This window comes from Microcaecilia unicolor, chromosome 6 (genome assembly GCF_901765095.1).
Source record: "Microcaecilia unicolor chromosome 6, aMicUni1.1, whole genome shotgun sequence".
Taxonomy (NCBI): Eukaryota; Metazoa; Chordata; class Amphibia; order Gymnophiona; family Siphonopidae; genus Microcaecilia; species Microcaecilia unicolor.
Window position 1 is genome coordinate 183,599,395 of NC_044036.1, and position 14,782 is coordinate 183,614,176.

Here is a 14,782-nt window from a genome sequence, read left to right on the forward strand (position 1 = left end):
GCACTATGTAGAATCCGGGGGTTTGCCTTAAGAAGGGAAAGGGGGAGGAAATACAGCTCCCATCAAACACAGCACAAGAAAGCTATAGAGCACCCTTTCAAAGGTGAGGATAGTTTGGGGAGATTGTCAATGCCGAAGGGAAGGAACAATGGCAGCAGTTATCCCAAAAGATGGTGGGAAACAGGAATCCCTAAGCCCAGAGGGAGTTGGATGACATATTGGGCGGAGGTGCCCTGGGAGGGGAGTTGTTCTGATCATCAGTGAAGGGAAAATATTAAGCTAACTGATATGCCATATGTTAATATGGGGGGAGGAGCTAGTGCATTTAGAAGACTTACTAAAACTCCCTGAGAGCAATACAGGGGAGGACAAGAGAAAGAAAAAAACTGTAGCACTAGGAGTAGGACCCAAGAAGAAACCTGCCTAAGGCACTGCCTTGAAAGTGATGAAATGGAAAGCCTTACAAACAGGAACCCAAAGTGTAACAAAGTTATCGAATAAAGGCAAGGAAGAAAGTACTGTTTTGTTTGGATGTAAGGGAAATACAGGGAATAAATCCAGGAACATGGGACTGTTTTGTTTTAAAACTAATTATGAAAGTGAAAGTGAAAGCAAAACCCATCTCCCTGGGTTTTCCTGGTTGGTTTTTTTTTGGTGTTTTTTCAACAGTAGGGGTTGAAGAACAGTTTAGTTTTAGAACGTTTGGTACCACTGCAATAGCCAGGGGTGGGCCTGGGTGGGCACAGGGTGGCACTTTGAACTCTGCTGTAATGTGGCTGGCGGGGATCCCCAAGCACTGCTAGTTGAAGACTCCATCTAGTCTACCCAACAAGATAAACTTATTTTACATGGTATGTGATACTTTATACCAGAGTTTGATTAGTATCAGTTCCACTTCAAGGCTGAGTTCAATAAATAGTCTTTAACCCTCAGTTATTCTGCTAGACAAGTTCCAAAGCAAGAAAATAAAAAAAAAATAAAAAAATTATGGATACAGTGGGCAGTGCTGTATTTCTTCTCCAAAGATACTGTCCCTTTAAATCCAGTACCCTCAAAGGCTGTGTTGCCAATACACATATATATTTAAAGCAGAGGAAACCATATCTACTGTCTCTAGAGATCACCAGTCTTGGGCTTCCTAACCCTAAGGCACAGTCTTCAAAAGTAATGCTGCTCAACAGCTATCATACATCTAGCAGGACTCTGCTGCAGCACAAAGACAGTACATGGGCTTCCAAAGGTTCCACTAGCTGTGCTTCTCTCTCAGTTTCAATAATGTCCCTCTCTGCTCTTCACTTTAGTAAATCCTCTTTCATTATCATAAGAACATAAGAATAGCCATACTGGGTCAGATCAATGGTACATTTAGCCCAGTATCCTGCTTTCAACAGTGGCCAATCCAAGTCACAAGTACCTGGCAGAAACCTAATTAGCAACAACATTCAATGCTACCAATCCCAGGGCAAGCAGTGGCTTCCCTATGTCTGTCTAGCAGACTATGGACTTTTCCTCCAGGAACTTGTCCAAAACTTTTTTTTAAAGCCAGATACGCTAACAGCTGTTACTACATCCTGCGGCAAAGAGTTCCAGAGCTTAACTATTCTTAACTATACTTCCTGAGCCCCTACGTCTTGCCTCATCCTTGACCATTTTTAAATCTAGATTGAAAGCCCACCTCTTTAACATTGCTTTTGACATCCCCATCTACCCTCTCCTCTTTCCTCTACACACTAATTGATTTGCTTGCTTTATTTTTTGTCTATTAGATTGTAAGCTCTTTGAGCAGGGACTGTCTTTCTTCTATGTTTGTGCAGCGCTGCGTATGCTTTGTAGCGCTATAGAAATGCTAAATAGTAGTAGTAGTAGTAAAATATATTTCCTCCTATTTGTTTTAAATGTATTTCAATGTAACTTCCTAGAATGTTCCCTAGTCTTTGACTTTTTGAACTAGTAAAAAAAATGGATTCACTTCTACTCATTCTACACCACTCAGGATTTTGTAGACCTCAATCATATCTCCCCTCATCCACCTCTTATCCAAGCTGAAGAGCCCTAACCTCTTTGGACTTTTCTAATATGAGAGAAGTTCCATCCCCTTTATCATTTTGGTCGCTCTTCTTTGAATCTTTTCTAATTCCGCTGTATCTTTTTTGAGATTCGGTGACCAGAACTGAAAGCAACACTCAAGGTGAGGTCAAATCATGGAACGATACAGAGGCATTATAGCATTTTTGGCCTTATTTACCATCCCCTTCCTAATAATTCCTAGCATCCTGTTTGCTTTTTGACCGCTGCCACACACTGGACAGAAGATTTCAGTTTATTGTCTACAACGACACCTAGATCTTTTTCTTGGGTGCTGACCCCCCCAAGATGGACCCCAGCATCAGATAACTGTCACTGGCATGCTGTTCCTTAACAAAACAAGGCCTTTTTCCCTTCTGCGATTCTCTCTCTCCGTCACCTCCTTTGGAAAGAGTTAACTGCTTGCTACATAGAGCCCTGCCCTTCCCTTCCACAGAGCACAGTAGTAACACTTAGAATGAAAAAAATCTCCCAGTAGGGTCTGAGAAGAAGAGCAGCAAGTAGTACTTGAAATAACTGACAACTTGTCAATTTGTTCAGAGAGATTCTCTTCCTCTTCTGAGATGTGGGGGGGGGGGGGGGGGGGGCTGGCTGCCAGTCCATGCTCTCTTCTGTAGTGGGGTCCAAGTTTGTTTGCAGCTCTGGAAAACTTCCTGGTAAGTCCCCAAAGCAGTCACTCCTCTTGGGATGCAGTCTATATTTAATTTATATTACTTATATTGTGCATCATCTTGAGATTCTGGGCGGAGAACAATCAACACACACAATCAAAAACATGGTATTCCTAGGGAAACTCACTGTTTTCATCTCCAAGGTCAGCCTCAGGTATAAAAGCTAATGATGTTTCCTTAGCTTCTACTGGGGCTAAGCTTTTCCCTTTCCCCCACCTAAGGCAAGAAGATCTGCCTTTTAATCCTGTTTCCTGGGATTCTGCTCTATACCAAATGTAGTGGTGAATCCTGGGTGGGTTGGCAGATTCAAATGATAATACCCATTTTTTTAAAATTATTGAATGAAGTCTGTAAGGACCACTACCCTTCTTTTTTTATGGTAACTTTGGATATTACTTCTCTTTATATACCTGTACTCCACAAGATGGGGCTCTAAAAGTAGTTCAATCTACTCTAGAATCTTGTCTCTGTCCGTACCAGATTCTTACTTGTTTTTTTTTGTGCAGTTGGCTATGATAGCTTTAACTGTGAATATTTTTAATTTTCCGAAAGGAATTATATTTACATGTTTCTTGAGTAGCCATGGGCGCGACATTCACGCCCAATCTATATACGTCTACATTTGAAAAAGACTGAATCTATTGTTCTCCTTTTCGAGAGAAGATTTACATGTGGAGAAAGTATGTAGACAATGTTTTCCTTTTATGGTCTGGTGATAAGGCACAATTAAGCAGTTTTGTTAAATGGTTAAGCATGTGTAATCCAAGCAGACAGTTTACATATCAGCTTTCCAAGGAGAGAATTCATTTTTTAGATGTTGACATCAGGCAGTGTAGATCATCCTGTCAGTTTAAAGAACAATGTGCCTTTCTCTCAATTTTAAGGTATAGGAGAATATGTACCAATAAAGGAGAATTTAAAATTCAAGCAAAATACTGCTGTTGGATTTTAAAAATGTGGAAATCCTGATAAGGTATTAAAAACTGCTTATAAGAAAGCTAGATACAACGACAGTGTCCGCTTACTTTTAGAAAGGATGGGAAGTGACTCCAACACATTCTGCTTTTAAGGACTGTGATTTAAGAATTGCTTTTTCAAGGAACAAGTACCTCAAGGAGTTGTTGAGTCCAGCTAAGAACCATTATACAACATGATCTGCCACTGGGACATTATAAGTGTGACTTTGTGGTTTACATTTTACAGTGCGCTTGTAATAAACTGTATATGGGAAAAACCATGCAAGCACTAAATTTAAGGATTAACAAATATCGTTCCAATATACGTGAAGGGGCATTTTCGATATGACGTCTAAGTCCGATTTTGGATGTTTTACAAAAAACGTCCAAAATCTGAACAGGAAAGAAGGTCATTTTCAAAAAAGTAAAACGTCTATCTTTTGTTTTCGAAAATACTGTTTTGAACAAGGTTTTGTGATTTGGACGTTTTGTTTTTTGGTCCATTTTCAAACAAAAAATGTCCAAGTGCAAAACGCACAAAAGCAAGCCACTGGGATGTAGGAGGAGCCAGCATTTTTAGTAGACTGGTCCCCCAGACATCCCAGAAAAGCAATAGGGCACCCTAGGGGGCACTGTAGTGGACTTCAAAAAATGCACCCAGGTACACCTCACTATTGCTCCCTTATCTTGTCTGCTGAGCCCCCCCAAAACCCACTACCATAGACCTTACAGGTAAAGGGGGCACCTATATGTAGGTACAGTGGGTTTCTGGTGAGTTTTGGAGGGCTCACAGTTTTCTCCACAAGTGTAACAGGTAGGGTGAGGTATGGGCCTGGTTCCACCTGTCTGCAGTGCACTGCACCCACCACTAGACTATTCCATGGACCTGCGTGCTGTTGCAATGGACCTGAGTATAACATTTGAGATTGGCATAGAGGCTGGCAAGTAATGTTTTTAATTACATTTTTTGGGGGGTGGGAGGGAGTTAGTGACTACTGGAGGAGTAAGGAGAATTCACCCCTGATTCCTTCTAGTGGTCATTTGGGGCACCTTTTTGTGCTTTATTCATTATAAAAACAGGTCTAGCTCAAAATGTCTTAGTGTTAGTCTTGGACGGTTTTGTTCTATTATGGCTGAAAAACGTCCAAGTGCTTGGAATGCCCAAATCCCACCCTTAACATGCACCTGTGATCTGAATGCAATTCTGACGGACGTCATAGAAAAACGTCTAAAAATTGGTTTTGAAAATGCCAATTTGGACGTTTTTGTGAGAAAAACGTCCAAATGCAGATTTATGTCACTTTTTGGATGTTTTTCTCATTTGTAATGAGACCAATAGACAGAAAGTTGAAATATTGTTGGTAGTACATTGTTCACTACATAAGGCTGAAGATTTAACATGTTTTGATATTGAACAAACCTCTTTAAACAAAGACTGTTGCAATGTGAACAATGGTGCATACATAAGCTAAAGACTTTAGAGCCATCAGGTTTAAATATTAGTATGGAGTGTCTGCTTTTTACTACAAATTTGATAGGTCATACTCAGTATTTATACAAAGTATTGTCACATCAACATGCATTTCATTTTTGTTTTGTGTGCCTAGAAGTGTTAGCATCTTTGCATTTTTAGGCGCCATTTTTTGGCATGGAATAATTAAAAAAAAACCTTTGAGCCATCCAAATTGCCCATAGAGAACTGATAGTCTGCTTTAGTAAAATACAGTGAATTGAGATATTAATGATCAGCGGCATAGGAGCCAACTTTTCAAAATGATTGGGGGTGGGGTTTTTTCTTTTTTTTAAGGTGATGCATTCCCCCTTCCCTCCCTCCCTCCCAGTTCCAGGCCCCCCTCCCTCCCTCCATTCGAGTTCCAGGGTCCTCCCCCTCCATCCAAGTTCCAGGGTCCTCCTCCCCTCCCTCAGAGTTCCAGGGTCCTCTCCCCCTCCCTCCGAGTTCCAGGGTCCACCTCCCCCCTCCCTCCCTCCCAGTTCCAGGGTCCCCCCTCCCTCCAAATTTTAAAAGTCATCTTACCTCGTCGGGGTTACACCGGCAGCAGCAGTGAAAAGCGTGCAGGGTCGGCGCTTCAGCCCTTCCACTCTCTGAGCTCTGGTCCCGCCCTTGTGGAAACAGGAAATGAGGGTGGGACCAGAGCTGAGAGAGGGGAAGAGCTGAAGCGCAGAGCCTGCACACTTTTCACTGCTGCTGCCGGCATAACCCCGATGAGATAAGATGACTTAAAATTCAGAGGGAGGGGGGAGGGGAGGACCCTGGAACTCGGAGGGAGGGAGGGGATGGAAAGGGCACTGGAACTCGGAGGGAGGGGATGGGGGACCCTGGAACTCAGAGGGGGGGAGGACCCTGGAACTCAGAGGGAGGGAAGGACTTTTAAAATTCTGGGCTGGCGAAGGGAACTTCCAGTGGGTGAAATATTGGGGGTGCTCGAGCACCCACAGAGTCGGTGCCTATGGTCAGCGGTTACTTCAATGTATGTCAGCCAGGGGCATAGCCAGACCTTGACGGACGGGGGAGCAGAGCCCAAGGGGGGGCACTGTTTAGCCGCTGACCCCCCCTGGTGCCGCCACCCCCCAACTTTGGACCCCCCCCCCCTGCCACCACAACCATCGCCCACCAGCCACTTTGAACCACCGCCGCAGCCCCCCGCCGCATCAGGTACCTTGTTTGCTGGCAGGGGTCCTCAATCCCCGCCAGCTGAAGAGTGGGATCATCTGTTTCTGATGCCTTACGTCCTGCACGGGGCTACATGCACGGTGCAGGACGTAAGGAGTCAGAAACAGATGATCCCACAACAGAGGCGCTGGAGTCGACTGGCGCTGAAGAAAACTCTTCAGCTGGCGGGGTTTGGGGACCCCCGCCAGCAAACAAGGTACCTGATGGGGGGGGGGGGGGGGGGTAGGCGGCGACGGCGGGGGTCAAATGTAGAGGGGGCCAGGGCGTAATCACATGGTTTCCAGTACCATCTCTATGCTGATGACACCCAGCTTTATCTCTCCACTCCCGACATCACAGTCGAAACCCAGGCCAGAGTTTCGGCCTGCCTCTCAGACATCGCTGCCTGGATGTCCAACCGGCATCTGAAACTGAACATGGCAAAGACTGAGCTCCTTGTCTTTCCACCCAAACCCTCTTCTCCTCTTCCCCCACTTGCCGTCTCTGTTGACAACGCCCTCATCCTCCCCGTCTCTTCAGCCCGCAATCTCGGAGTCATCTTCGACTCCTCCCTCTCCTTCTCTGCCCATATCCAGCAGACTGCTAAGACCTGTCGCTTCTTCCTCTATAATATTAGCAAAATTCGCCCATTCCTCTCTGAACAGACCACCCGAACCCTCGTCCACTCGCTCGTTACCTCTCGTCTTGACTATTGCAACCTTCTTCTCGCTGGCCTCCAGCTTAGCCATCTATCCCCCCTTCAAGCTGTCCAAAATTCTGCCGCACGTCTTATCTACCGCGTGAACCGATACTCTCATATCACCCCTCTCCTCAAATCACTTCACTGGCTCCCTATCCGCTACCGTATTCAGTTCAAGCTTCTCCTATTGACCTTCAAATGCACTCAATCTGCAGCCCCCCATTACCTCTCTACCCTCCTCTCCCCGTATGTTCCCGCCCGTAACCTCCGCTCTCAGGACAAATCACTCCTATCTGTACCCTTCTCCAACACCGCTAACTCCAGACTCCGCCCCTTCTGCCTCGCATCACCTTATGCCTGGAACAGACTTCCCGAGCCCATACGCCAAGCGCCCTCCCTGCCCACCTTCAAGTCCTTACTTAAGGCCCATCTCTTCTCCCTTGCTTTTGGTGCCTAACCACCTTCCCCATTCATGCTACCTACACTGACTACATAGTTTGTAACCTTTAGATTGTAAGCTCTCTTGAGCAGGGACTGTCCTTCGCCATGTTAAACTTGTACAGCGTTGCGTAACCCTGGCAGCGCTATAGAAATGCTAAGTAGTAGTAGTAGTAGTAATCTGTAGGGGCCCATGCCCCCGTGGCCCCACGTATCTACGCCCCTGATATCAGCATCAGGACATTAAGACACTATTTTGCATCTCAAGCATTATGGGTGCCATTTTGAGCTCAATTAACATAAAGAAGAAACTTTGGCCACTGAAGGAATGTCATCTATATAAAAGTATGCACCAATTCCAAAATTTTACACGGTGAGTAAAGGACCCAAAAGTACATTAAACAAAATAGGTGAAAACAGAAGTTTCTGGCACTCCACAACTTAAGGCAGAGGATTTACAAACTGATATCCTTGTGAATACTGCAATGGTATGTGCTGATAAGTAAACCACTCCAGTGCTGTACCACTTATTCCAACAGACTGCAACCACAACAAAAGGCAGATGATGATCCCACCTGATCAAAAGCAAGTGCCAAGTCTAGTGATACAACCAGAACTTTGTCCACTATCTGGAGAGCTATGTACCTCACTAAGGGTCCCTTTTACAAAGCGGCGGTAAGCCCAACACAGGCTTACCGCTCGCTAAAAAGGAAGTACTGCCAGGCTACTGCAGCAACCCAGTGGTAGTTTCCACCCTTAGTGCGCTGTCATATCTGGCACTACAAAAATATTTGATTTTTGTAGTGCTGGCATGTACCCGGTGGTAATTGGGCAGTGCCACGAGCTGCCCAGTTACCTCCGGGTTAGCATGGGAGCCCTTACCGCCACCTCAATAGAGGTAAGGGCTCCCCCCCCCACCAAATGGCCACGTAGCAAGTGCTTCACTTGCCGCATGGCCATTTCCTGAAAAAAAGAAAGACTTACCTTTTACCCACTGAGGTAAAAGGGGGCCTTGGCGCACGTGAAAAACACACACCAACGCAGGCCCCTTTTGCTGCAGCTTGGTAAAAGGGGCCCTAAGGATGGCAATAAACGGTGTTTCTGTGCTATGTCCTGAACGAAACCCCAACTGCCGAGGGTGCAGAATATTGGCAGATTCAATAAACCTTCCGCAGATTAAATGCCTAGTACTTCCGATACCCTTTATGAGGGTCTCTGTACAATACCTGTAAGGTGTGTTCGATGGTGCTGGGGAAGTTTTTGAGTGTGCACATGGGGAATGCTGTTTCCGAAGTGTCTCTGGCAGTTCCATATGTATTTGTCAGGAAAGGGACAATGACTTGTGTGTGGCCCTTTGTGCCAAGGGTCCCAGACTCCAGCAGCGGCTTGCGGTAATAGATGCAGCGCTGATCCATATACATTCCTGAGCATGGAAATACAGACAGAAACCAGAAATGATGTACATAAAGTGTAATAGTGTCTCATATGTACTACTGGGTCAATATTTAAACACTGCAGTCAGCGTTTGTTTACAATGCCTGCTGTGGCATTTAAATAGTCCACATATACTCAGTGCCCATTGTCTGTACAAGCAGCAGTGCTGGAATTTACTTAAGACAGTGCTGGCCACCACAGCTTCTGGCAGCAGGAATATTCAGCCACTGTAAAGGTAATTCTATCACCTCCTAGCTGCGGCGCGCGCCTGTCAGCTGAGTTCGCTGACTTCGCTAACTTCGCTGCAGCTCCCTCTGCCCCGGAACAGGTTACTTCCTGTTCCGGCCGGGGCAGAAGGAGCTGTAGCGAAGTTAGCAAAGTCAGCGAACTCAGCTGACAAGTGCGCGCCGCGGCACCCCCCCCCCCCCAGCGGTGTGCACCCGGGGGGGGGGGGTGTCATTTCGCCAGGGGGGGGGGCGCATCGGTGATCCACCCCGGGTGTCATGCCGGCTAGGATCGCCGCTGCCTCCTAGGCACTCACATTTATGTGTGCATTACGCCTGCAAGCTATCAAAGCAGTATACATTCAGATACAGTAGGTATTTTCTGTCCCTGGAGGACTCAATCTGAATTTGTATGTGAAGCAGTGAGGGTTAAGAGACTGCCAAAAACCTACTGTACTCAACAGTACACCACTACAATAGCCCATATGTCTGCAGATGTCACCTATATGTGGGTACAGTAGATTTTTGGTGGGGTTTGGAGGGCTCACTATACAATATAAGAGGGTAATGGTGAGATATGTACCTGGGATCTTTTATGTGGGCCACTGCAGCGCCCCCTAGGGTGCCCCACTGCTCTGTTGGGATGTCTGTGTGGCTCAGACTTTCCACCACAAGTGTAACAGTTGGAGGGGGATATGGGCCTGGGTCCCCTTCTCTTCAGTGCACTGCACTGACTACTAGGCTACTTCAGGGCCTGCTTGCTGCTCTAATAAGACTGACAATAACATCTGAAGCAGTCATAGAGGCTCTGGGAGTAAAGGGGTTACACCTTAATCCCTGCAGTGGTCATCTGTTCATTTAGGGCACCTTTTTATGACTTAGTTGTTATTGAAGTGGGAAAAAAAGTCAGGCTATCCAAAGGATGGAACCAAATGTTTTTATGTAAAAAAACAAAACTTTATTAATCTTTAAACAAATAATGATATAATAATAACACATTAAAATTGACTCGACACAACGTTGTGTTTCGGCCAAAAGGCCTACATCAGGAGTCTATAAACATAAACAAACGGTAAATAAATGAATTAATTGGTAAATAAATTAAACATAGAAAATGTTGAAATAAATAATAATAACATACAAAAAGAATTATACTGAAAGAGGAACATGTATAGATTATCAAAAAATTATATATTTAAAAAAATTATATATTTAAAAAAAACTATATATATATCAAAAATAATCTCAAAGAAATATATATATAATATAATAATGATAATATTATACAAACAGAATTATACTGAAGGAAGAACATATATAGATTATTGAAAACAACATATCAATATCACAAATAAATAAATAAATAAATAAATAAGATTATGTAAATATGAGGCCTATTGAAAACTATACATGTGTGTATGTATTGAATAATATATTAAATGACCTTTATAAGGAAAAAACAAATATATATACATACATGGGAGTAAGAGGTTAAATGAAAAAAACTAACCTTATTAGTCAAATTGAGATTAAGTATGATAATTCAAAAGTAATCTCGTAACGCAGCTAAAAGATTCCAAGGATCTGCAAGTGAGATCCTAAAAATGGTCTGTAGAAAACAAAGAAAATTTAAATGGAAAAACAAACCATATAAAAATGATGTGAATAAACATTTATGAAAAACATGTGATTTGCCTATTGAACCTTTATGCACCACTGGTTCGGGATTGAAACATCAGAGTAGCTCAAAATGTATACATATACAAAAAGAAGGATAGTATGAACGTGACAAAAAAAAATATATATATAGAGATCTAGCCATTGGGACACGCCAAGTAGTTTAATTAGATAAAATAGAGAGAGTATGTAATCTGCCTATTAAACCTTTGTGCAGCACTGGTCCGGGGTTGGAACATTCAAGTAGCTCAAAACATAAAATTGGCTACAAATATATTGGAAAAGGACCTCCATACTGTATCCCATGTATGTATAATAAAATGTGATAAAAAATCCTAATAAATTCCATATATGATAAAAGACTTTTAAATTAAAATTCATTATTCAAAAATATATATTTTTAATTTTCACTCTTTTTTCTTAAATTGTATCTTTGATATATATACATATATTTTTTAATCCCAATTCTTTAACATAATATACACTCTCTTACATTCACTTCTATGATGGTTTACATCTTTATCTAACATCAACAGCATTCCAATCTATTTAATTGCTCCACATCCTTATATACATTTGTTTATGCCACGTCATGACGTACATCGTCTACCTCACGTATGCTAGATATACAAACGGCTAAATAGTGCTTTTATTTTACTTCTCCACATATATAGGCACGTAATGACGTTCTTACGTATGACAGACGCACGGATGACTATAGAGCGATCTGTTTTCTTTTCATTTCATTGATCAGCTGATACCAGCGTCATCCAGGGTTTGCGAGTTTCTTTCGCGCCTTTTTTGTCATTTAAACTGTCATGTAATTCAGGTTTTCTTTCATCATTACCTTTGAGATCACCGCGATAGACGGTCCATTTGCATAACGGTCTTTTTTAAGGTATGTGTCTTGAGCTCTTTTTTCTTTCTCTTTTTAAACACATGCGGCTCGCGGCTCTCACGCCGCCGCGATTTACCACATTTTTTTTATTATTTATGCAGTCCGTAGTTTCTTTTCTATTAACAACACACAGTATGGAGGTCCTTTTCCAATATATTTGTAGCCAATTTTATGTTTTGAGCTACTTGAATGTTCCAACCCCGGACCAGTGCTGCACAAAGGTTTAATAGGCAGATTACATACTCTCTCTATTTTATCTAATTAAACTACTTGGCGTGTCCCAATGGCTAGATCTCTATATATATATATTTTTTTGTCACGTTCATACTATCCTTCTTTTTGTATATGTATACATTTTGAGCTACTCTGATGTTTCAATCCCGAACCAGTGGTGCATAAAGGTTCAATAGGCAAATCACATGTTTTTCATAAATGTTTATTCACATCATTTTTATATGGTTTGTTTTTCCATTTAAATTTTCTTTGTTTTCTACAGACCATTTTTAGGATCTCACTTGCAGATCCTTGGAATCTTTTAGCTGCGTTACGAGATTACTTTTGAATTATCATACTTAATCTCAATTTGACTAATAAGGTTAGTTTTTTTCATTTAACCTCTTACTCCCATGTATGTATATATATTTGTTTTTTCCTTATAAAGGTCATTTAATATATTATTCAATACATACACACATGTATAGTTTTCAATAGGCCTCATATTTACATAATCTTATTTATTTATTTATTTATTTATTTATTTATTTATTTGTGATATTGATATGTTGTTTTCAATAATCTATATATGTTCTTCCTTCAGTATAATTCTGTTTGTATAATATTATCATTATTATATTATATATATATTTCTTTGAGATTATTTTTGATATATATATAGTTTTTTTTAAATATATAATTTTTTTAAATATATAATTTTTTGATAATCTATACATGTTCCTCTTTCAGTATAATTCTTTTTGTATGTTATTATTATTTATTTCAACATTTTCATATGTTTAATTTATTTACCAATTAATTCATTTATTTACCGTTTGTTTATGTTTATAGACTCCTGATGTAGGCCTTTTGGCCGAAACACAACGTTGTGTCGAGTCAATTTTAATGTGTTATTATTATATCATTATTTGTTTAAAGATTAATAAAGTTTTGTTTTTTTACATAAAAACATTTGGTTCCATCCTTTGGATAGCCTGACTTTTTTTCCCACCTCTTTATTTCTTGTTTCACGACCCGTGGGATCTATTGAGTTCTCCACTATATGTGGATTCTCTTTAGTTGTTATTGAAACAGGTCCAGACCAAAACGTCCAAATTTTAGCCCTGGAGGTTTTTGCTTTGTTCCATTATGGCAGAAAACATCCAAATTGTGGGAACGCGCAAATCCTGCCTCTGACATGTCCCCTTGTGATTTGAACAAACTGCATAGAAAAATGTCTTTAAAATGTGTTTTGAAAATTGTAATTTGGACCTAAAAAACAAACAATCTTTGACTAGCTTTTGAAGGCCTAAACCTCTTTTCTTAGGTTAGGACAGCAATATACTGTCTCAAACTAAGTAAGGAGGTTTTGGTCTCCAAAGGAAAACTAGTAAAAAAAATGTATTTAGTCCAATAAAAAGGTATCATCTTATTTTCCATTTGTTTTCTTATTTATTAACTTTTGATGTAGGCTAACACAGCTACCAAATTACTTCATCCTAAATAAAAAATAAAATCTGTTTTCTACTTTTGTTGTCTGGCCAATTAAGTTTTTCTACTTGTGTTGACCTCAGTCTTTGATTACTGCTGTCTTCTTTTCTTTCCCTTTCCAAAGATCTCCTGTCCATTTGTCATTTTGTTTTCTCTCCATCCGTCTTCTTCACATTCTCTAATACATCCAACTCAGACACTAATCTGTTTCTTTCAGCTTTCTTCCATTTAGATTTAATTCATTCATATTAGCCAGTATCTCCCTCTTGTTACTGCACCTACCTATAGCTTTTCATCTCTTTCCTTTACCTTGGCCCTCCCATTCTCCTTCCTTTTAATCCCCAGTCTTTTAATAACTCTTTCCTCTCTCCCCCCTCCTGCCTGCTGCTATCATCCAGCTTCTCTCTACCAGCAGTTCCTCGCTGTACCTTCCTCCCACCATCCAGTAGCTACTCTGTGCATGAATCGCTCCCCCCTTTCATCCAGTATCTTCTCATGTTTTCTCTCTCTTCCCACCTTCCTGCATCTCCTGTCTTGTCTCTCTCCACCTACTCCACCATCTAGCATTGCTCCTTGTCATTCTCTCTTCTCCCATCCAGCACTGTCCCATCTTTTTCTCTCTCCCATGCATTATTGCCCCGTCTCTCTCTCCCTCTCTCCCCTCCTCCTCCCCTACAATATTGCATTTCCCTGTCTTGTCTCCTCATACCATCCCTTGTCTGTCTCTCCACCCCTATATAGCATTGCCCCCTTGTCTGTATCTGTCTCTCTCTCCCACACCATTCCGCATTGCATCACTTGTCTGTCTCTACCCCCCACCTGACACTGCTCCTGTCTCTCTGTTCCTTACCAACAGTGCTTCTGTCTTTCTCCCTGCCCCCTGAATTGCTCCTGTCTCTCCCCCATGCATTGCTCCTGTTTCTCCCTGACCCATCTCCCTGTCTTGCTCCTGTTTCTCTCCCTCCTCCAAAGCCCCCCAACCAGCATGCAACAGTTTTTTTTTCCATTTCCTCCAGCTGCCATCAATATCAGCCACGGTGATAATTACTTAGCTAAGCTTCCACAGCCCAAACTACAAGTTTGTTCGCCTGATGCCTTCCCCTCTCTCTCCCCCCACCCTAAGCTCCCCAGCCAGCATATAGAAGCTTTCCTTCCTTTCCTCCACCTGCCAGCGATGTGGGCCCATGGTGATAATTACACAGCACAGCAGCAGGAGACCACGGCTCTCGGCACACTGTGGCAGCTTCCTCCTGGCTGGTCCCGCTTCCTCTGACACAACTTCCTCTTTCAAAGGAGGCGGGGCTGGATTGAGGAAGCACCCACA

General features: G+C 42.2%; 1 protein-coding gene across 1 annotated transcript in view; it reads right to left on the reverse strand.

Annotated features, from left to right (window-relative positions):
• The window catches only part of UBA7 (ubiquitin like modifier activating enzyme 7), a 411,248-nt gene that overhangs the window by 218,269 nt on the left and 178,197 nt on the right, over positions 1-14,782 (reverse strand). The window contains 1 exon segment of the mRNA XM_030206492.1: positions 8,748-8,944. Within this exon segment, the coding sequence (XP_030062352.1) occupies positions 8,748-8,944 (197 nt within the window).